At 45.2% G+C, this 24,651-nt stretch overlaps 1 protein-coding gene across 1 annotated transcript in view; it reads left to right on the top strand.

Annotated features, from left to right (window-relative positions):
• BRINP1 (BMP/retinoic acid inducible neural specific 1) overlaps positions 1-24,651 on the top strand; it is a 133,267-nt gene that overhangs the window by 50,389 nt on the left and 58,227 nt on the right. The window contains exons 2-3 of the mRNA XM_065947484.1: positions 13,342-13,532; positions 22,079-22,248. Of these exons, the coding sequence (XP_065803556.1) occupies positions 13,342-13,532; positions 22,079-22,248 (361 nt within the window). The remainder of the gene's footprint in view (positions 1-13,341; positions 13,533-22,078; positions 22,249-24,651) is intronic.

The raw sequence follows: 24,651 nt of genomic DNA, 5'->3' as shown, positions 1-24,651 counted from the left end.
ACTCAGTGGTACCATCCTTCTTCATGCAGCTCTTGGGCAATCACATACCTCTGAGCGAGCTGTCGACCCCTGGATGGTATTTTCTTCATCATTGCATATGTGAAATCAATTACCTTGTTTAATCATCAAATCATAAATTTCACTTGAAACATTTATTTTCTTAACTCAGGTGATCTGGGCTTTTTTTTTTTTTTTTTAATCTATGACTTCTAATGTGTATTTAAGTAATGACTTTGTTATTTAGTCTTAAAGGAGCTTGAGGCAGGCTGTCTGGGAAACATCCTTCTTTTCAGATGTTCTTTGGCCCAGTGTTTTTACAATATTTTTAGGGCAAAAGAATCTTAAAAAAAAATAAATAAATAAAACACAGAATTTAATGATCTATCTCCTTGAGTAGCTCAATCTATAAATCTTGAATCCAGCATTTTTATTATTTCCTTAAAATGCATCATTTGACTGGTCAGCCCAGTTGGTTAAACCAACGTCAGCCAACATTTTCAGTCTAGAACCAGATCATACGTATTTTATGCTCCAGGGACCCTATGGTCTCTGTTGCAGCTATTAAACTCTGAGATTATAGTGCAAAAGTAGCCACAGATAATAGAGAAACACATGGGTATGACTGTGTTCCAATAAAAATTTACTTCCACAACAGTCAGAGGCACAAACTTGGTCTGTGGGCCTTAGGTTGTTGACCCTTGAGTTCAATCATTCTTAAGAAACTTTGAAACATTTGAGTTAAATAAAGGACAGCCTTAAATTGCCAATTCCTGGTATAAGATCAGAAATTCAGTGAATGTGTGTTGACTGGATTGAAGAAAAAGATCTTTCTTAACGAGTTTAAAGCAGGGCCTGGGAAGCTTTCTATATAAGGAAACAAAGGACGGACCTCACCGGGGAAGCAGATTTGAGGGAGGCTCTCAGATGGCAGCATGCTTGACAATCCTAAAATGTTCTAACAAGAAAAAGATTGGCAATTAAGTGCAGCAATACTTGTGGGGGGAAAGTTTGCTCATATTTTCTCCTAGAAAAATGTGCTGTGGCAGAGGGAAATGAGCAGACGTCTGGATGTGCAAGACTTGGATTTTAAAACCAGCTACTGGACTTCCTTGGTGGCTCAGACCGTGGAGGATCTGCCTGCAGTGTGGGACACCCAGGTTCAATCCCTGGGTGAGGAAGATCCTCTGGAGAAGGAAATGGCAAACCACTCCAGTTTTCTTACATGGAGAATCCCACGGACAGAGGAGCCTGGCGGGCTACAGCCCATGAGGTCACAAAGAAGCAGACATGACTGAGCAATTCGCACTTTCTGATTTTTGTGTCCCTGAGAAAATGATCTTCCCTCTCAGAGTTTCCATCTAAAGATCGAAGGCGGTACTGAGACATTCTCTGTGGTTCCTTGGAGCTCTCAAATTTTGTGATCTGAAAAAGAAAATTCATCTAATTGCAATGTTTAATGGGATTTATGATAATTGGAAAATAATTGCTGCTCCAAACTTTTATTAATCTATATTTAGTTATGAGTCATGCTTTCACAATAGATGCTTTGGAAATAAGCAGAGAGACAAATCGAGTAAACAGAATTTTAAATATTTTATTTATATGCAGTTTGTGTAATCCCTGGAGCCCATAGGCATATTAAGATCATTTAAAATATCCATTAAAAGTTATGTGTTATGTGACAAACTCCCCTTTTAGAATGCCTTGCCAAAGGATAAATAGCTCACATTTATTGAGTAGCTACTACTGCCAGATTAATTGCATTCATTATGCTTAATCCTTCCAGCAGCCCTGCAAGGTGAGTACTAGGATTGCAGTCGCGCTGATAAAGGAGCTCGAAGAGGCTGAGCAATCTGCAAAAGACGGCTCAGCAGATGAGTGGCTTCATGCTAAGGTTCAAAGCCGGGACTTTCTGGCTGTGAACTCTGAGCTCCAACCACACGTCAAGAAAGGACCTATTTTGTGCCCTTTGTTCAAGTGCTCTGGGGATGATCATTCTGGATATCCTGGATTTTGTTCCTCTGCAGAGCATCACAGGTGCTCCTGACCGGGCAGCTTGGGATGGTTAACATGTGTCCTCCACTGGGCTTGTGATGCCAGAGGGGGCCAAGGAGGAGGGGCCAGGAAGAAGCGGGGAGGAACCCAAGGAGGGGGGGACAGGAAGAAGCGGGGAGGAACCCAAGGCGGGGGAAGGAAGAAGCGGGAGGAACCCAAGGACGGGGGGCAGGAAGAAGCGGGGACGAACCCAAGGAGGGGGGGACAGGAAGAAGCGGGGAGGAACCCAAGGAGGGGGGGACATGAAGAAGCGGGGAGGAACCCAAGAAGGGGGGGACAGGAAGAAGCGGGGAGGAACCCAAGGAGGGGGGGACAGGAAAGAGCGGGGAGGAACCCAAGGAGGGGGGACAGGAAGAAACAGGGAGGAACCCAAGGAGGGGGGGCAGGAAGAAGCGGGGAGGAACCCAAGGAGGGGGGGACAGGAAGAAGCGGGGAGGAACCCAAGGAGGGGGGGGACAGGAAGAAACGGGGAGGAACCCAAGGAGGGGGTGCAGGAAGAAGCGGGGAGGAACCCAAGGAGGGGGGACAGGAAGAAGCGGGGACGAACCCAAGAAGGTGGGGACAGGAGGAAGCGGGGACGAACCTAAGGAGGGGGCACAGGAAGAAGCGGGGAGGAACCCAAGGAGGGGGACAGGAGGAAGCGGGGAGGAACCCAAGGAGGGGGGACAGGAAGAAGCTGGGACGAACCCAAGGAGGGGGGACAGAAAGAAGCGGGGAGGAACCCAAGGAGCGGGACAGGAGGAAGCGGGGAGGAACCCTAGGAGGGGGGACAAGAAGAAGCGGGGAGGAACACAAGGAGGGGGGACAGGAAGAAGCGGGGAGGAACCCAAGGAGGGGGGACAGGAAGAAGCGGGGAGGAACCCCACCGGAGCACCGGGAATCTGAGTTCCTGTCCCGGCGCTCACATGGATTTGCCAGGTGGCCTTCATGGCCCTCGACCTCAGTGTCACCACTTGTGACGGGGATGGAGTGTCCCCCCCTTCTAGGTTATCAGTAGGAAAACGTATAGACGGCGGAGCTTTATGAAGGACCGAGGGCACTGCAGACCCCACAGAGCTGACGTGATGGAATGGGATGGCGGGTCAGGGTAGACCCCGGACCCAGAGTTTAGTTTCTCGTGCCGTCAAAGGTGCTGAGGCCTTGGGCAAGTCCCTTTCTCCTTCTGAGTCTCAGTTTCCCCTCGGTGAAATGGCAGCAACGTCCTTGGATCCTTGTTCCAAGACCCTTTTCATCCTCATTCTGATATTTTGGATTCTGTATGACTGCAAGGTACCTCAGGTGACTAAGGGTGTCTCAGGAAGCTCTGTCAGCTCTGAGTAAAATAAAGCAGAAACCTTCTAAGTCACTTTCCCCAGGATGAATTCCCATAGCCCCCCATGGTGGCCCCCATCCTCAGCAACACTGCTCCATGAAGAATCCCACTTGCTTTTCTGGAGAGGGTCCCTTTCTCTCAAAGCTGGGCCATTCCAAGCGTGCTTGTTGTGTTTCTTTTTATCCCTTCCAAGTTTCCGCTCAGTAAGCAGCATGCAGCCCAGCTCCAGGCTGCTTCCCCTGGACTAATCGCCCACATTTCTCTGAACTCTACTCCCATAAGAGCCTTCAGAACTCCTACAAGGGTTGGCAGAAGAATAAAAATGCCAGTACTTAAGTGAACACACTTTGGGAAATAGACTTACCTACAATTTGTGAGCAAGGATTATTTGCTACACAGTTAGGTCAGTGTCTTTACTTGTAGTTAAAATAGCAGCATTCATAATCATGTTTTCGGGGACAGCTCTTTTTGGTTGGTTGGTTGTTTTCTGTGTTTCGTCTCCTCACCCTTCTAGAGCTAAGTTACCCTGGAGATCCACTTGGCCTGCTGGGACTCCTCAGCTGTCTTCTTGCTTATGTTCTGGGGCATGGAGGCAGGCAGCGGATCTGTCGAGGACACCGTGATGTTAAGATGGATCATTTCCACTTCACATGTGCCCTTGGGTTCACCCTTCCCTGAGCTGACTGGGGAACATGTGGGGAGAGGCTGGGAACAGCAGGCAAGGGAAATGCTTTCTCTCTCTCTCAGCTCAATGATTTCATCTCCTCACTCCCCTCCTCTATGATTCCCCTGTTCATCTCTGGGGCTAATTTTCTGCTAATAGTAATGGATGTGGTCCCAGATTCCCCTCCCCCCAGCCCCAGACACTCAGAGGCTTGTTTTTATTTCACTCCCAAATGAATGCAGTCAGTGGAATAAGCCACCCAGGAATAAACAAATGCAAACATCCCGTAACCTTAATCAGTTGTGTTTTCAGCGAACATTTATTGGAGATACAGTGTCTATGGTGATGTGCTGTATGTAGTCAGTCACTCAGTCATGTCCTACTCCTTGTGACCCCATGGACTGTACCCACCAGGCTCCTCAGTCCATGGGGATTCTCCAGGCAAGAACACTGGAGTGGGTTGCCATGCCCTCCTCCAGAGGATCTTCCTAACCCAGGGATCGAACCCAGGTCTCCTGCATTGTAGGCAGATTCTTTACCATCTGAGCCACAAGGGAAACCCAATGATACTGGGATGGGTAGCCTATCCCTTCTCCAGGGGATCTTCCCAACCCAGGAACCGAACTGGGATCTACCATGTCTATTCAGTTCTGTTCAGTCCCTCAGTCATGTCTGACTCTTTACGACTCCAGGGACTGCAGCACGCCAGGGCCCCCCATCCATCACCAACTCCCGGAGTTTACTCAAACTCATGTCCACTGAGTCAGTGATGCCATCCAACCATCTCATCCTCTGTCATCCCATTTTCCTCCAGGCCTTAATCTTTCCCAGCATCAAGGTTTTCTCAAATGAGTCAGCTCTTCACATCAGGTGGCCAAAGTATTGGAGTTTCAGCTTCAACATCAGTCCTTCCAATGAATATTCAGGACTGATTTCCTTTAGGATGGACTGGTTGGATCTCCTCAAAGTCAAAGGAACTCTCAAGAGTCTTCTCCAACACCACAGTTCAAAGGCATCAATTCTTCAGTGCTCAGCTTTCTTTATAGTCCAACTCTCACATCCATACATGACCACTAGAAAAACCATAGCCTTGACTAGGTGGACCTTTGTTGACAAAGTAATGTCTCTGCTTTTTAATATGCTGTCTAGGTTGATCATAACTTTCCTTCCAAGGAGTAAGTGTCTTTTAATTTCATGGCTGCAGTCACCATCTGCAGTGATTACATATTCTAAAATATATCCTTGGATTAATCAGATCACTGGATAACTTCCTGTTTAGACAGTAATGTTAGTGCCTGTTTCATATGCATTAGGCTACATTGAGCCAATCAAATATTGGTGGATCAGTGAGGATATTTCCCACCAGCTTCAACTACATTCATCTCTTTAGGAAAAACTGTGGGAGACATTTGTATATCTTATAGCATCCAGGATTCTGTGTATCTCCAGCAGCTTTGAACAATTGATCTGTTTTCTTCTTGACTATGTGGCTCTGTGGTCCTGCATTCCCTTTTCCTTTTGGCTGCAAGGAAACTCAGAGACATTTGTTGTCCCTTTCTATCAAGTGTTCAGGGTTTTATAGGATTAATTTTACATGGTAATTTTAATCTAAAATTAATTTTATTCTCCTCTTTTTCCCCCAGTGTTCTATATTTTAAAGTCTATACAGTAGGTGTGTTTCTGAATACCCCTTCACTTGGTTTTGCTTATGGGATCAGCTTCAATTAAAAAAGAAAAAAGAAAAAAACTGCAAAACATGCTTAGTAAAGAAGAGCAAAGCAACCCTCCACTTTAAGTTAGAGATCATTAGTAACTTTGATTATCTAGAAAACAGTGGGGGAAACTCACATTTATCTAGTGCTCACTAAGGATTCAGCATTGCTAGAGATGTTCGCCTCACAACCCTGAAAAATAGAAATTGTCCTCCCCCATTTTACACATGAGGAAAGAAAAGAGGACATTTTAAGGAATAGTAACATGGCTCAGCTGGTAAAGAATCCACCTGCAATGTGGGACACCTGGGTTCGATCCCTGGGTTGGGAAGATCCCCTGGAGGAGGGCATGGCAACCCACTCCAGTATACTTGCCTGGAGAATCCCATGGACAGAGGAGCCTGGCGGGCTACAGTCCATGGGGTTGCAAAGAGCCAGACATGACTGAAGCAGCTTAACACACAGGCATGCAATATCATTGTTACTGGGCCTTTGCAAGCAATAATAGTAATATCAACAGCAGCTTACAATTGTCCATACCTTGTTGCAGTTTACAAAGAGTTTTCTAACCATTATTTCATTTATCTCTCAGAACAACCTGAAATATGCAGTTTTTTTTTTAGTCTTCATCACATACATGAGTGTGGGAGGAAGTTTATAAACTCAGTCCAGACTCACTACTTGTAACATAGTTCACAGGGATCAAATCCCACCACAAAATTCTACCTACTGAGAGCTTTAAAGAGAACAGAATTGTTTCCTCTTATCTCCCACCCACTGTCCATCATCCTCTGTCCTCCAGCTTCCCACTGGTGCTCCTTCCAGGGATGGCAACAGTGAAAATATTGATACTAACTTTAGCACTGCCTTCTTGTTGAGGGTTATTATGTTCTAGATGCTGTGCTCCATGATTTAATATAATTCTAAACCCACCCCTTTAAGGTAGATATGCTTCCCCTAGATGGCATCTGCATTTTTTTCCCACAGTATATATGCAAACTCGTGATTTCATAGCTAATTGATGGCAGAGTCAAGATTGCCATCTCCGAGGCCAGGGCTGAAAGCTACAGAACTGAAGAGCATCTAATACAATCAGCTTATTTCCCAGGAGAGTAAACACACACCTCCCCAAGGGCACAGAGCCAGTTCTTCTGCCTGCTCACAGTCCTTTCTCCTTCAATGCAACTTATTCTCAGCGTGTGTGTGTGTGTGTGTGTGTGTGTGTGTACATGAAAGCAGAGGGCTGACAAAGACAAGGGAGGATTACTATGAAAGCAGTGCTCTTAAATGAGAGCTTTGGGCTTGCAGTTTGCTCTCTACCCTCATCCTAAATCCTACGACCCTGGATCCAGTCTCCATCCATCTCGGCCTCTGTCATCATCCACCCTCCACCTTCTGCTCCCCTAGTGGGATGGGCCTTGCTGCAGCCACCCCATGCCTTCCATCCAGGATCCTTTTTTAATCTCAGTCTAATTGGTTCACCCGCCCTGCTGGGATGCTTAATTGGGCATAAGCATATCCTGTGCCATTGTGAGCTCTGCCTTCTCCTCCAGGGGGAATTTGCTTGCTCTGTGAGCTCAGAAAGATAGATAAATTTTATGTTGTGCTCAATTCACTGAGAACTTACATGCAATTGTTCCTGGACCAGCAGAGCAGTTAGACAACATGGCAGGATCCTCGCATTTGGAATCAGGAGTCCTAGGCTCTGCATTCAACCCTGCCAGTCATTTGTTGTGTGATCTTGGGCAAATAAGTTGCTGTCTTAGAAATTCAATTTTGCCATCCATGAACTGAGTGGGCTAGATTTGATGACTTTTAGGAGAGGAATCACAGCGGTGCTTTTAGAACAGGGGTCATACTCACTGTGGGCCAAATCAGGCCTGAAACCTGCTTTTGGAAATAAAGTTTTATTGAAACACAGCCATGCTCAATCATTATTGTCTGTGGCTCCTCATACTACAAGGACAAAGTTGAGTGGCTACAACAGTAAGGTACCATCCTAAAATATTATCTGGTCCTTCACAGAAAAAGATTACCTACTCCTCTTTTAGAACACAAATTAGATGGTGTCATTACTCAAAATCTTCTTTTGACTTTCCATATTACTTATAATTTAAAAATAAAAAATGTTTTCTGAATCTAGAATTGCCTTTTGAGATTGTTGCTAACCCCATCCCATGTTTTGATGTTATATATATATATATATATATATATATATATATATATATATATTTAATACCCTTCCTGTCATAACATCTCTTCTACTCATCTGCTCATCTCAGCCTGCCTCCTTGTTTCCAAACCTGGCAAACATATTCCTACTTCAGGACCTTTTCACCTGCTGTTGCTTCTGCCTAGATTACTGTTCCACCATTCTTTGTTTCCTTCAAGTCTCCTTAAATGTCATCAAATTAGGAAGCATTTTCTGATCACATATATAGAACTAATCTTCCCCTTCCCCTGGACATTCCTACTTCCTTCCTTTGCTGTGTATTTGTCTTCATACATTTTTCTCCCTCTGACATGGTACACATTTGTCTCTTTATTAGCTGTCCACTCTCATGAGAATGTAAGCTCCTTGATAGCAAGACTTTTTTTTTTTTTTTTTTTGATAGCAAGACTTTTATCTAATTTGTTTACTGCTGTAAACTCAGATCTGGAAAAATAAGTGTTTAAATTTTGAAAGCAGAAACCAACTGTTTCAGTTGTTTAAATCTACTTCTGGATAGATCCAGGTGCTATGAAGACCTCTTGCTTAAGTGTATTTTGGAAAAGAGGATAAAATCATGAAATCCTGTGACTGTTACAGTCTTATTAGGTCCAGCATTCCCTTGATTGTCACAGAGTCATATAGACTCATTCTTAGAACATTTTTAGTCTTGGTTATTGCCCATTAAGAAAAGGGTTTATATCTATAAAGTCTGTTTATATAGTTTATAGATAAAAATCTAATATCACAGTTCAACACAGAAGACTCTTCACTGTGTGGTCCTGACAGCCTTTTACCTCTTACATTTCATGTGCACACACATGAATGCTGCACACATATGTATCCCTTTCTCTCCGACTACTGTCCTGTTCTCTTATTTTCTGGTGTTTTTACACGTGGAGCTCATTCTTCCCAAAATATCCTTCCCCTGTCTTCATCTAGCCACATGCAATGTTCCTTTCAAGATTCAGCTTTCCAGGATGTTTTGACATCCCCATTTCCACCCCAGCCCCTCCTGCAGCCTGGGTTAGAGATCCTTCTTTCTGATCCCTCTATGACTAAAATGATTGTTGCAAATAACACATAATTGTTTAATAACTTTCTTAAACATCCACTCTTCTTCAGTAAGATGGAACAGTTCCTTAGGATCTGGAGCTGTCTGTGGTGCTGAACAGGCAGAGCCTGGCAGGCAGAACTCCGTAACATCCCCCAGTTACTGAACTCTTCCCAGGTGCCCACAGGGTGCTCTGCAGATCACAGTGCATCCTGCCGCATCCGCCTGGGGAGGGAGGAACCAGGAAGACAGCGTTGTCTTCCTCCCTAGTTTTTTCAGGGAAGCAACACAGATGGTAGGCCCTGGATGTATAGCTGGTGAATCAGAAAGCATGTGGAGGCTGATAAAAAAAAGAAAGAAAGAAAAAGAAGTTAAATCACGGGATTGTAATTTGATGATGGTGTGGCATCGTCCCTTTGTACCAGTACTGGTTTTATCATGGTTTTTATATTCTCCTTCTCAATATCTACATTGAAAGAACGATTTAAGAATCAGGATACAAGTGTTCTACTCCCAGCTCTACCCCTAATGAGCTGTGTGACTTTTGACATGTTACTTAACCTCTCTATGTGTAAATTCATGTTAGTTTTGAGGAATGTAGACATAGTCACATGGAAAAAATAGTAATGCAAGATTGTAAGTTATAAATAAAAGTTATGTGTATATATATATATTATCCCTGTATATAGCATACTTATATAACATAATATTTTAAAACTATTGTCTATAATACTGAAAGAAGTGTATGTTTCTATGCCTATACATATGTAGTTACATAAAAATATAGTAACACAAGGTTGTAAGTTACAAATAAAAGTTATGTGTGTATATATATATAATCCCTGTATATAGTATGCTTACATAACGTAATATTTTTAAACAATTATTTGTCTATAATACTGAAAGAAGTATGTGTTTCTATGCCTGTACATATATATTTAATTCCATAATTATATATATATATGTATAGTTTTATACATGTCAGTGATAAGCGGATGAGGAAACACTGTTTCCTCAGAAATATCTGATGATTCTCATCATCTTTTCTTGGTCATCTGATGCTGGGTAACAAATCACGCAGGTTAGTAGCTGAATACAACTCTGTGTATCATCTCACAGCTTCTGTGGGTGGGGCTCTGGCTGTGGTCCGCTAGGTGCCCTTGCTCTTGCTCCACTGTAATCATTTCAAGGCTTTGCAGGGAAGGGTCTGCCTCGCAGCTCACGCACGAGGTTACTGTTAGCACTCAGCCCCCGTGGGGTCTCTGTTCCTCAGAGACGTCCCTTCCTCTCCATACAGGTCTGTTGATAGAGCAGCTTACATCACAGCAGGACAAAGAGAGAGAGGGTGACTGAGAGAGAAATGGAGGGGAGGGGCAAATGGAAGTGGCCGTATTTGCGGTGATTTCTTAATGATTTTATTTAAGTATAGTTGATTTACAACTGTACTTGCAAATTATAAGGTAATTCATGCTATACAGCAAAGTGATTCAGATATATATATATATATGTCCGACTCTTTGTAGTCTCATGGACTGTAACCTCTCAGGCTCCTCAGTCTATGGAGTTTTCCAGGCAAAAATATTGGAGTGGGTTGTCATTTCCTCCTCCAGGGGATCTTCCCGACCCAGGGATCAAACCCATGTCTCTCGCATCTCCTGCATTGGCAGTCAGATTATTTACCACTGCGCCACCTGGGAAGCCATACACATGTCTGTTCGTTTTCATATTCCTTCCCATTGTGATTTATCACAGGATGTTGAATGTGGTTCCCTGTGCTATACAGTAGGACCTGTTGTTTACGCGCCCTGTATGTACTGGTTGCATCTGCTAATCCCAAGCTCCTAATGCTTTCCTCTCCCGCCTTCTTTGGTGACCGACAGTCTGTTCTCTGTCTCTGAGCCTGTTTCTGTTCCACGGACATGTTCATTTGAGTCGTATTTTAGATTGCACATACAAGTCATATCACATGATGTTTGTCTTGCCCTGTCTGACTTACCGTGCTTAGTATGATAACATCTGAGGCCATCCACATTGCTGCAAATGGCATCGTTTCGTCCTTCCTTCTGGCTAAGAAGTTGCCATATTTTGTAACCTGGTCACAAAACTAACGTGCTATCGCCTTCACATTTTGTTCAATAGAAGCAAATCACTGGGTCCTACTCAGCCTGCACTCTGGGGGAGGAGAGGACCCAGAGCAGGAAGCAGTAATCTTAGGGACTCATGCCACCAGCTGCCGACCACCCCTGTGAGCCCCCCTCGGCTGGCTCTGCGACCCCCGCCCTCTAACGCCTGATCGCCCCACGGGCTCCACTGTGTCCCATTTCACACCCTCTCCTTCACACACGTCACCGCCTGTGCGGCTCTTCCCGTAATGTGTCACGTGCCCTCCTCTTACTCTGCTCTGGCCCTACATGGGTATCTGGATTTTTTTTAAAAAACAACGTTTCTGTTTTTTAAATCATAAAACTATGGTTAAGATGTGACCTCCTCACTGAAGCTTCCCCTAGCGACCTCAGAAGTCTGCGCTCTTTCTTTTGCGTCTTGTAGTCTTTGGTTTACAATAAGCAGGACATGATTGTCCTGCCAGACTGTGAGCATCTTAAGGTCTTCAGACTGGGGTGTGTCCCCTCCCCGCCTGTGGACACGATGTTTTGCACTGAGTAGGTGCCCTGTAGGGTTCATTGAGTGCAGTTGGTAGATTTGTACCTACCTCATGCAGAGCACTGAGCTGACTTTCTTAAGCAGACACAGACCATAAGCTCTGAGGCTTGGAAATGCATTCCATTATGGAAGCTTTTTCTTCAGACACAGCCTTCTCTGCATCAGGGGTCAGCTCCACCCCTGAGTTACCGAGACTTATTCGGTTCTGTTTCCCACCCTGTTCTGCTGCCTCTTGCTCTGTGCCCCTTCTTTTATTCATCTCTCCCAGCTTGTGGCAGGAGAGGGGGACCTTTTCATTAGACTCTCATTCCCGTCATCTGTCTGGGCTGACCTTACTGTCCTCTTGACTAGTCTGTTTTGCTCAAGGGACCTGGAGCTTATAACTCAGGCAGGTCAGAGAACTGGTTGCTCCAGGGGGAGCTCCATCTTTGGTAGGAACAGAGATCATTATTAAAGCAAAAACAACCTGAACTGAGGCCCTTTAAATGTCTACTTGTATTTGGTTTGCATGCTCCTCGTCCATCATCTGTGAACCTTTGATGATTTATATATCTGTGAATGTGTGAGGAGATAAAAGTTATAAAACTTTCACATTGGAACAGTGCCTGGCATTTCCCAATGGTATTTTCACACCCTATACTTCATGTACTCTGGCCACCAGCAATAGGAAATAGATAATATTGCTTGGATTTTACACATAAGGAAATGTACATCCAGAGAAGTGACATCCTCTGGCGAAGATCACACCCCATAGTTTACAGGAGGCACAGTGAGACCCTGAGTGTAGGCTCCCAAGTCCAGTGTCCCTCCATCTTGACCTTCTCCATCATTAGTGAAGGGAAGAATGGAAATTCCCTCACCTGGTGTTCAGAACATAGCTTAGTTTCTTTCAAACAGTAGTTGTTCAATGAATGCATGGGAAATTTTTGATTGAAGCCAAGTCCTGGGCTCATTATTAGATCGTGGAATTGTCTTCGAACAACTTTCAAGTTGCATTGTGCCTTATGCCTTGTCCATTGGTACAGAGCCTTCCTTCCTTCCTTTATTCTCTTGCTTATTTATTCCTCCAGCCTGCATGCTTTTGACTCCACCATGTAACATGTACCATGTACCTGAGGAGATCCCACCTCTATGGTTTCACTCACGGTCTAGTGAAGGAGATGAATAAGCACCTAGATGACAGTGATTTTTGTGTCTGATGCTCCATAAGCATCTTGGAAGCATGACAGCATCTCTCTGGTTCACTGCAGTATCCAAGTGATGAGAATGTGTTAGTCGTTCTGTCGTGTCTGACTTTTGCAACCCTGTGGACTATAGCCCGTCAGGCTCCTCTGTCCATGGGATTCTCCAGGCAGGAATACTGGAGTGGATTGCCATGCCCTCCTCCAGGGGATCTTCCCGTCCGAGGAGTTGAACCCAGGTCTCCTGAATTGTAGCGGACTTTCTACTGTGTGAACTACCAGGGAAGCCCCTAGTGATGAGAAGGGTACCCAGTACATATTCGTGGTGCTGGAAAGAGTGAGGGCTCCAGAGCTCAAAGGCAGTTAACAAATATTGAAAATAGTTGCAAGCACTCTCTCACCTAGGGAGCGATGCCTGGATGGGCTGGTTGGGTGGACTTGGCCTGGGGGTAGAGCTGGTAAGCTGAGAGTCTCGCCCATCTCTCCTGCCCAGGGAGTTTGCCCGTTGGAAGGTGAGGAACACAGCCATCGAGAGGAGAGACCTGGTCCGCCACCCCGTGCCCCTCATGCCGGAGTTTCAGAGGAGCATCCGGCTGCTTGGCAGGAGACCCACCACTCAGCAGTTCATCGACACCATCATCAAAAAGTACGGCACCCACCTGCTCATCTCTGCCACCCTGGGAGGTAGGTCGACAGTCGCTGGGCCATATAGCCTCATCGTGACTTTGGGTCTGGGAGGGAGGGGACCATGGGGTGGCCTGGGATCAAAGCCATCTTAACATCTCTGCCGTCGGACATCACTCAGAAGGCGGTGTTGTCAGAGAAGCCAGGTAGTCTTGGCTGATTCTGTTCTCTGGGAAAATCTAATTTGAGCGTTTTCTAACTTTTGTGGGAATAATGGTGTCACCTTGGAATTAGCTCAGTCTGTTGGGAATGTTTAATCTCTTTATTGTATTGATTCCTTTGGAGTGCAGGCTAATCTGAGGGAAAAATCAAACTTGAGATGTTGTTTCAAGAAGTCCTCTTGTTTATTGAAATCTGATAACTTGAGGTTATCATTTTACAAAGGGGATACCACTGTATCTTCTATGGGTTCGGACTGGAGCAGTAGGAATGCAGACTAACTGCCTCTCCCTACTCAGCTTTACCCTTTCCTCCGCTTTGTGTCCAGTTCATCTTGAAGGGAGTGAGGATGAGAGGGGAGGATAAATGAGGGGCAGGAGATGCAAAGGACGCAGGAGGTGGTGGAGACCACTGCCCTTAGCCGCTTACAGGTCTTGCCCACGGGCGTCATCTTGTATTATGAGCTGCTATCCTTTGGAGGTCAGTTTTCTGCCACAGTGACTGGGTCCAGTGAATTTTGGAAAGCCCCTTAGGTGGTTGAGCACCATGACACCTGCTCAGAGCGCTGCAAAGTTGCATTTAGATTCAGCTCATGTCAGAGAAACAGTCAGGATTGGTGTGTTGACAAAGGCAAGTGGGTCTCCCGAGTCATGGTTAAGACAATTGATCTTCTTTTTCAGAGGAGGGTGAGCACAAGCTGGAGTGGTTAGTGTAAACTTCCTAGAGGAAGTGACGGTTTAGCTCAGTAGGAGTTGTCTGTGTAGAAGGGTGATGAACTTTCTAGGCTGAGCACACAATATGCATTTCGAGGCAGATCAGCTTAGAAATGTAATCATGTGGACCATGTGGGTGGAGAGGTCGGTTGGGCCAGTTCATTCTTTCGAATCCACTGCTTAGCTATTAGCGTTGTTGTTGTTTCTTAGTTGCTTCAGCCGTGTCCAACTCCTTGCGACCCCATGGGACTGTAGCCCGCCAGGGTTCTCTGGGCATGGGATTCTCCAGGCAAGAATACTGGAGTGGGTTACCATTTCCTTCCCCAGGGGATCTTCTCCAGGGGAGCAAACTCTCATCTCCTGCATTGCAGACCCAGGGAAGCCCCACTTACTCATATTTGCCACACCGTATTGAATATTTGCTTATAGTAGCATTCTATGCCCTCTTTAGTCTGCAAAAATGACAAGTTAGATTATATTATCTCCATTTTATATATAAGGAAGCTGAGACTTTCAAGAGGTATAGCTAAGATTGATGACAAAATTAAAATTTTAACTTAGGATTTTCTGTCCACAAAGCTTGCATTATTTTTGACCCAACATCTGTCATCTCTTTAACCAGCTCACTGACCTGCCAACCCACCCAATCCAACAATCAATCAGCCAGCTTGTATTGGTTAACAGATGGATGTTAAATCATGTCATATAAATTCTGCTCTATCATAAAACGAAAATGAAATCACTTCTACATTGAGTGTGGCATTAACATGTACCCTTTTCTTTAAACTTCCCCCACCTCCCATTTCACTTGGGGAAAAAAAAAAAAGTTGCTAGGATCAATGCAGTTCTTCCATTAGGAACTGTGTTCTGTCCAAGTCCCCGGAAGTCCCAAATAACAACGACTCTTCTTTTGCAGTGAAATATATTTTTAATTTCTCCAAGGCGAGGTGGTGAATTATTCACAGAGCCTTGTTCCTCTCCTGTTTTTACAGCACATTTTAAAATATGCAGAGCACTGGATTGAGTTCCCGTATTGGACAGCAAGCCCTGAATGCTTCCTCCATCCTCAGCTGGCAGAGCGGGGAGTGGGGAGGCGGGAGGATTTACTGTTGACGGACACAGCGCCAACAGCCATGTGAGGTCCTTCTCGCATCACCACTTCATTCATTCATGCATTCATTCACGGGAAAGGCTTTCTTAAGAGCCTCCTCATGTGCCGGCAGAGAAGGGAGCCGTGGGCCGTGAGGTCTAGAAGGGCGGATTCTGGCGTCTGATTGTCTGTTTCTCACAAGCTCTGTGTCACCTTGACAGCCTGCTCAGTGCTCTCAGCCTTGGTTGCCTCTTGTGTAAATAGAAATAATACTAGTATTCGTGCACACTTTGAAGATTATAGAAAATGATGCATCGACAGTGCTTATTTCGATGTTTGGCACCTAACAGATCATTGCCGTTGTTGTTCTTGCGATCATTACTGTTATTGTTTGGGGGCTCCCCTGGTGATTCAGCAGTGAAGAACCCACCTGCCGACTCGGGAGACGCAGGAGGTGTGGGTTCCATCCCTGGGTTGGAAAGATCCAACCAGGAGGGCACGGCCACCCACTCCGGCACTCTTGCTGGGAGAGCTGCACAGACAGAGGAGCCTGGCGGGCTGCGGTCCACGGGGTCACAGGGTCAGGACTGAGCGCCTGACCGCAGCGCGGAGTGTCATTGTTTAGTGAGACCCACACGCCGGGGCCTCGGGACGACCGCCCCTTCCTCCCGCTCACTAGATGGATGGCAGACGCGGAGAAATTCACTTTCTTGTCTGGCTCTCCGTTTTTCCATATGAATATAAGAAAGTGCAGAGAATTGTATTCACTATAATTTTTCCTAAGGAGAACAGCATATTCATTTAGAAGAACTGCTTTGATGAGCTGTTTGAGGTGTCAGGTGAGTTCCTGAGGGCGTACTCAAACAACAAAAGATGATCCTTAAACTGTCACTTACAGGACAAGCAGATGCATTTAGAGACGAGGAAGGAGAGGGGGTGAGAAGGAGGAGGCGCAGTCGGCGGGAGCGCTAACACCTAAGCCCTGTCTCTGGGATCCTCACTTTTGGGGCGACATCTGTTAAACTCATAAAATACTCGATGTGAGTGCCTTTTATGGACAGTGATGAAGTGAAAAAATTGGGGTCTGGAATGACACAATTAATCAGGGATGGTCATTCCCCTTGGTTCCCCAGAAGCTTATATTCTAGACCAAAGGAGACGCCTTGCAGGGGGGATGTCTGTGTGATGTATGTGACTAAGCTTGTGCACGTGCATGGGAGTGCATGCCCGGTTGCACAGAGGCCTGCTAATACTTTCGTGAAAGTTAACCTATATATGGACACACACACTATGCATTGCACACATGCATATGCCTTGAACCTGTGAATATTGCAGTGTATACATATATGTGTATATGTGTGTGAATGTATGCATATTGCAGGAATGTCTATTGAATGTGTGAGAGCTTATGATTTTGTGCTTGTGTGAATGTGTGTGTGTGTGTGTGTGTATACTCATCACCCACCCTGTGTTTTGGGAGAGCTCCCCTTGGCTAAGAGGAAGGCTGTGAACTAAGTCGCTGGGGAAAGGCTGAGGAGAGAGTTTCCAGAAGGAAAGGCTGAGGGATGCCCCAGACACCTGAAGTCCAGACATGCCCTTCCCTTTTCTGGGAACAGTGTCCCCCAGTGACTCAGAAGCTAAGATGACTGATTTCCCCCCTCATCGCCCATCCTCTGCGTGTCCCACTTTGCTCCCCCCGAAAGAAGTGCTGCAGAGAGCGAGAGAAAGCCCCAGAGGACAGAAAGACTGAGGAAAGGTCTGTGAGGGGTGAAGAGGCAATTTGCAGGAATGCCCAAATGGGAAAGCAACTCTAGACAGAATGTTCTCTTAATAAACAAGAAATTAAGTCTTAATAATGCAGCAAGAAGCCCATTAACCCCTCTTGATCTAAGGTTTGCTTCTTCCAGTTCTCAGTCCTGAGGGACCTGGGCTATTTCCCCTTCTCTTTCACAGGCCCCTTAGAGAGCCTGAGCTGACACTTGTAATATTTATTTCCTCTGCCTCCTGGCTCTAACTTCTAGCTTATATTCACTTATTTAATCATTTACCTCTCCACTCATCTATCTGCTCATCTGTCCATTTAATCATCTGTCTCCCCATCCATCCATCCATCTACCCATCAAATGGTAACCGGACTTTGGCTCTTCATTTGACCTGGGAGAAGCATTGGGAACATTACAAAGAAGAATCAGATAGAGTCCTCCTTGCCTCAGGCCACTACTCACCCTCTGGAACTCAACATCTAATTGTTGAGTATAAAGTCATCTTTAAGCCAAGTCTGTTCAGGTTGCTGCAGATCCAAAGGATGGATGGTCATGTTCTCTTGTATAACTTGCAAAGGCTTCATGGGAAGGTGCCGATAAGAGTTTCTTATCCTGAACTCAGCTTAAATCTAGGCCTGTGGAATCCAGAGATTAATTTTAATGATCCTGAATCTTCTCACTGGAAGATTGCAGTCTAGTAGTTCAGGCAGATGTGTCATTTAACAAACACTGCAGAGCTGGACCACTTCCGTATTTATCCGCTCTTCCACACGTAAAATGCTGATCATTTGTTAAGCATATAATGTATGCCCAGATTGTGCTAGGCCACGACAACAAAGTGATGAAAGGCTCTTACATCCTCACTGACTTCACAGAGCTTCTTCTCTGGTAAAAGAGACAGGCTGTTCAACAAGCAATCACCAGGAAACGTAGCAGCTAACACACTGCAGAAGTAAAAGGGGACCACGCGTGGAAGCCTGTGGTTAGCGTTCTTACTTCAGCCTAAGTGAGCAGTTGGCGACTCCCGGAAGGCTTCCCAGAGGTGGTGCTGTGTCTGGCGCCACCTGAGCGAAGAGTAGAAGTCGGCCAGGAGAAGAGCAGAGCCCCGACCATGAGAGAGAAAGGGCACGTTTGTGTAGGACCGAGCGTAGCTGGAGTGACGGGAGATGCAGCTGGGAGAGACCAGATCACCAGTGACTTGGGTCCCACGGTGCCGACAGGGATGCAGGCACCCCTCCTCCGGGCTGCATCCCGCCCCACGCATCGGCACCTTCACCCTTCATCTGGCGCATCACTGAAGTGATTCCTGTGTGCGTCTGTCTCCCTAGACCCGTGTCGTCCAATCGAAATATGACATGAGCCGCTAGTGTGAGTCACATATGCCATTTACAACTTTCCAACCACATTTTTAAAAGTGAAAAGAAAAAGAGGAGGATCAATTTAACCATATATCTTATCTCACATAATATATCCAGAATATTATCTCAACATGTAATGAAAACCTATTATTGATATTTTTATTTTTTTTCCTGTTATTCTGTTTTTATTTTGTAATTGAAGTATAGTCGATTTACAATATGGTGTTTCTTTTAGATGTAAGCAGAGTGATTCAGTTTTGTATTTTTTTTTCAGATTCTTTTCCATTATAAGTTATTACAAGATACTGAATCTTGTTCCCTGCATTATAAAGTAAATCCTTGTTGCTTATCTTTTATGTATAGTAATTTGCACCTGCTAATCTCCTACCCCTAATTTATCCATCCTGCCCTCTTCTCTTTGATGACCATAAGTTTGTTTTCTGTGTCTGTGAATCTGTTTTGTAAATAAGCTCATTTTTTAGAACCCGCATATACGTGATATCATGTGATATTTGTCTTTCTCTGTCTTACGTCACTTAGGATGATCATCTCTGGGTCCATCCGTGTTGCTGGAAGTGGCAGTGTTTCGTTCTTTCTTATGGCTGAGTAATATTCCGTGGTACATGTGTAACACGTCTTCCGTAAATCAAGCATCTGTTGATGAGTGTTGAGTTTCCACGCCTTGGCTATTGTGAATAGTGCTACTATGAACATGGGGTCCATGGATCTTCCCAAATGAGAGATTCCTCTGGATATGTGCCCAGGAGGGAGATTGCTGGATCACATTTTTAAAACACCCTCCATACCATTTTCCATAACGGCTGCGCCGATTTACATTCCCACCAACAGTGTAGGAAGGTTCCATTTTTTCCACACCCAGTACAGTCTTTGCTATTAATGAGATATTTTAGTTTGCTTTTTTTTTTTTTTTTTTTTTGACATTGTCCGGTTCTTGGAATTCCACTGTGTAGTTTATAGGCACAGTGCATCTCAGTTTGGAACAACCGGATTTCAGATGCCCACCAGCCACATTTGGCCAGCGGCTCCCATCCTGGGCAGCACGCGTGTGTTCACTGGGTGAGTCTAAGGCTGGGGCGCTGTCTTATTCACTTGTCCCCATTGACTGCCGGAGTGCTCAGAACACGCAGAGTACAGTGCATGTATGCGAGCTAAACAGAACGGACGCCCTGGAGAACCGTGAAGCGGGGTGGCGACTGCTGTCTGGGGGAGGGTGGCCGGGAAAGCCCCGCAGGAAGCTGATAGCCGAGCAGCTTCTGGAGCGTGCACGGGAGACGCCAGGCCACGGGCGCAGGGCGGCAAGAGGAGGCGACCCTGGAATCGGGCTCAGAACGCTGGGCAGGATTTCAGTGGCCAGACATGTAGAGTAAGGGAAGAACGGGATTCCAAGCAGAAAACAGACACATAAATAAAAATGGAGCCGGAGGAAAATTGGCAAGAATAAAGCATGGAGGCAGAAGGAATGGTTTGGCTGAAAGACAGACGAGGCTCCACAGGGAGAGCTCTGAACCACAAGGAAGCCACGTTCTTCAAGCAGTCATGGCGGGGCCAGGGCGGAGGGGTTGACCTCTGTGTCAGGACCGTGTCTGCATCCTAGGATAACCACTGTTCTTCCAAAAGTAATCGTTTATTGTGTTTTTGTTTTTTAACCTTCCTTTTAACTCAAAAAATCATCAGCATTCTAAAGAAATTTCAGTTATCTTAGATATCAGGCTTTTGTCCTCAGAAAGTTATTGGTAACGTTTGTTCTCTGACGACCCTATTGTATTGGGTTGACTAAAAGTAAGGATAAGTCTTATATGATTGATACTTTGCAGTTCGAACAATGGCAGAACCTTTTCTGTGCCAGGCAGAGCTCAGGTACCTTATGTCATTAACAGACTTAACCCTATGACGACCTAGGAGATAAATACAGTTAGTATTTCCAATATTACACTTGAAAAACCTGCCGTGCAGAGGGAGTAGGTAACTGACTCCTGTAGCTAGTTCAAGTCCAGGCCGTCTAGTTCTAGAATCAAATGTTCTGCTCCTATCCCAAATGGTTTTTGGTTGCTACAACAAACAGATACTAATATAAGGACTTTGTATATACTAATTAATTTATTCTTCTTAATTACTCCATGGAATAGGTACTATTTTTATTCTTATAATCTTATTCATGAATAAACTGAGAAACAGGGAGGTTATGTCCCTAAGTTCACAGTTAGTTGAGGGTGAAACCAGAGATGCAAGGATCAGATCTCTTTAGGTGGAGCTTCCCTTCTGAAGTTCTGATGAATCATCCTGTTATCCAAAATAAAATCCACCACAAATTCATAGTTAGTAACATATGCATTTATTTCTAAGGAAAATTTCATGGAGTAAATTATGTAAGGTTTTCTCTCTCTCTCTCTCTCTCTCTATCTCTTCTACCCTATGCCTAACTTTCTTGTCATCTCCCCTGTCCTCCAAAATGTAGCTTAAGAAATACTAATTGGATAAATGAAAAAAGTAGATGATTAACTATTTACTATTAATATCTGCCAAGCAGCAGACTTTGGACAAAGGATTATGTTACACACTCAGTCCCTCAGTTGTGTCCATCTCTTTGCCAACCCTCTGTCTATGGAATTCTCCAGGCAAGAATTCTGGAGTGGGTAGCCATTTCCTCCTTCGGAGCATCTTTCCGACCTAGATTGACCCCAGTCTCCTAAAGCAGTGACTAATATGGACACTGGGCTTCCCCGGTGGCATAGTGGTAAAAACTCCATCTGCAGTGTAGGAGACTGAGGTCCAGTCTCTGAGTCAGGGAGATCCCCTGGAGAAGGAAATGGCAACCCACTTCAGTGTTCTTGCCTGGAGAATCTTGTGGACAGAGGAGCCTGGCAGGCTGCAGTCTGTGTGGCTGCAAAAGAGTCAGACACGACCCAGCAGTTAAACAACAGTAACAATAATGTAGACAGCATCTGATTTCACAGGACTGACGGTTCAGTTTCTCCTCTCTCCACAGACGCATACTTATTCCTAGTTGTTTATTTGTATCTGTGTCTAAACCATGTCTTATCTGTCTCTCTCTCCCCCTGTCTCTCGATCTCTCTGTCCATCCATCTATCTGGAAGGGGGCAGCAGAAGGGGAAGGAAAGGAGGAAGAAAGGAGGGAAGAGGAGAGGGGAGAAATGAGAGGAAGAATAAGAGGAACTAGATAATAAGAAGGAAACAGGAGGAGGAGAAAGGAACGGGAAGGGCTCATCCAAGTTTGTCTTCATGATTCTCCTCCTGTTGAAGCTTTGTGCTCACCGCCACCTCTGGACTGTCTTGCTTGCATTGTGCTCTTGCTTTTCAGAGGCAGAAGGAAATCTGGGCAAAAGTAGAGGCCCAAAGCTATTCTCTGCTTCGAAGCCCTGAAGCCCTTCTACCCCTCACAGAGTTCAACAGCCTGCCTGAGCTTCTCTCCTTTTCCACGCAGGGGAGGAGGCCTTGACCATGTACATGGACAGAAGTCGCCTGGACAGGAAGTCAGGGAATGCCACCCAAAGCGTTGAAGCTCTGCACCAGCTCGCATCATCCTACTTTGTTGACCGTGATGGCACCATGAGGAGGCTCCACGAGATCCAGATATCGACCGGAGCAATCAAGGTACAGCTTGAGGGGCAAGTTCTCACGACAGCAGCCCTGCACCGAAGTGGTCTGAGAGTCGGTGGGCAGATGAGATTCCTCGCTTCCTTACTTCCTGTGGCGCTAACGGTGCCCCTGGCCAGCCACTCTGACCGAGGTTTTCCAATGCCCTATAATACCCTGAGCATTTTCATTAAGACCGCATGTACTGATTTCCTGGGGCAGCCCTGGCTGTGGTCATGGCGTGTAATTATCCATAGTACTTGCTTTCACTCTTCAAGTTCTATGTAAATGATTTCCAGGTTCCCTTTGTAGGTGAAGAAACTGAGGCTACACTGAGTAATTAATTTTCACAAGGTCATAGAGTTACAGAAATCATATTATGCCTAGGCCAGTAATTGGTTAACCCCTGTGTTTTTCATCTCCCTCTCCCCATTTTACAGATGTGAACATTGAGGTCCAAAAGTTAAAGACTTCTGCTCAGAGTTACACACCTAGCCAGATCAGTAACAGGGATTAGAACTCTACTGTCTAGACCAGGGTCAGGAATATTTTTTGTCAAGAGCCAATAATAAATATTTCAAGATTTGCAGGACATATGACCCCTGTTGCTACAACTCACCTATGCTGCTGTAGAACAAAATCGGCCATAGACAATGTATAAAAAAAAAATGATCATAGCCGTTTTCCAGTAAAAGTTTATTTATAAAAACAGCCAGCCTGTCACGTGCTGACCCATGCTCATCTACCCAGTGCTGTCCAATAGACCCTTCCAAGATGATGGAAAAGCTCTGAATGTATGCTGGCCAAGACAGGAGCCACTAGACATATGGGGTTATGGAGCTCATGACTTGTGGCTACTTACAAGCTATATTTGTAAGGGTTTTTTCTTTTTTAAAATTTTAATTTATTTAAATTTAAATAACCGTATTGGAAAGAGCAGCCGTAAAGTTTCAGCTCAGTGTCTTAGAGCATAGGTACTTGCATACTCCACTTTCAATATAAGAAATTCAAGGATTACCTTTATAAAGAGAATGAAGGAGGGCATTTTTGACAAAAAGGATTAGTTCTTTGGAGGGTTTCAGTGAAGATTTTTTTGCATCTCAAGTTCTCTTAAACCAGATTATACCTGCATTTTACGTCTCATTCTTCAGTCTGATTTCTTCTGAATAAAATGCAGACATAGTCTTAGGTTGTTGTTGTTGCTAGTCTTCTATCAAGACATTAAAAGGTACCTCTGAGGATAGTGTGTGTGTGAAGGGTTGGGGGGTGGCAGGGGAGTGTTGGTAGGGGTCAGGCAGATGAGTCAGAAACGGACCCAGGGAAGAGAAGAAACGTGGGCGGGAGAGCCTTGCTGAGGAGGGAGAGAAATAAATCAGATCGACAAACAAAGGGCCAGCTTATCCGAGAAAAATCGGCTCTATCGGGGGGATTATGTTGTTAGGGGACTCAGCACGGGGAGCTGGAGCTTTATGAAGCCATCGGAGTCAGAGCAGCGAAGCCAAGGCCTGGTTTTCATTATCACCAAATGGTTCCCTCCCCGCTGGGATGGGATTCAGAATTGAGATATTGAAGCTCTGTCGGGAGATAATCCTCTCTTGTGCATCCTGGAAGTGCAGCCTGCCTCTTTAGGAGGAGTTTCTCAGAGAAATTAGACAGAGGCCACTCAAGAAACTGTTCTTGCAACAGCTCCACCCTCGACATTCAATCTGGGACTCAGGTTTCTCTAGCCATTTCTTGAGACTCCTTCAAGACCCAGCTGGTTAGAATGGGTCTCCCTGCCAGCTCTGTCTAAGATGAGCAACCGACCCTGGTGGGGAAACTTTGCCAGTTGTTTTCCTCTCCCTGAGTATCTTTATAGCAAGCTGAATTGGTAGTTTTGAATGTCTTTCAACAATAACCATGCTATTATTCTATACACAAAAAAGGGTAAATTACTTTTTAAAAGCAAAGCCTAATAACCTTCCATTTATGTACTGCTTCCTAAGTGCTGAACACTTCAAAAACATGATCCCTTTAGTGTTAGGGTGGATATTGTAGAGATAGGGAAATTGAGGCTTATAAAGGGGAGTTACTGACCCAACGCTCTCCTGCTGGACAGAGGCAGAGCTGGCACTGCTAGAATCCTCCTTCTCTGTAGCAGCCAGCGCTGTGTCTTAGTGGCAGGATTCAAACCCCAAGACGAGCCCACCAACGATTGTGTGAAGTAATGGAAAGTACAGACCGAAGAGATGAAGAAGCCACTGCACATACTGCCCCGCTCATTTCTCAAGGTCGTCTTCTAGAATAGCTGTCCGCCCTACTGTCCACCACCTCAGTTACTCTCAGACAGTCGTTTAGAAACACACCGCCAGAGGACAGGGGCGTTCATTCTGCAGCGGAGCTGATTGTGCTCTTTGCTGATTTTCTGTGAAAATGGGAATG

Source organism: Muntiacus reevesi, chromosome 10, assembly GCF_963930625.1.
Source record: "Muntiacus reevesi chromosome 10, mMunRee1.1, whole genome shotgun sequence".
Lineage (NCBI taxonomy): Eukaryota > Metazoa > Chordata > Mammalia > Artiodactyla > Cervidae > Muntiacus > Muntiacus reevesi.
Note: the sequence above shows the minus strand (reverse complement) of the source record. Positions and strands in the feature narration are given on the sequence as shown.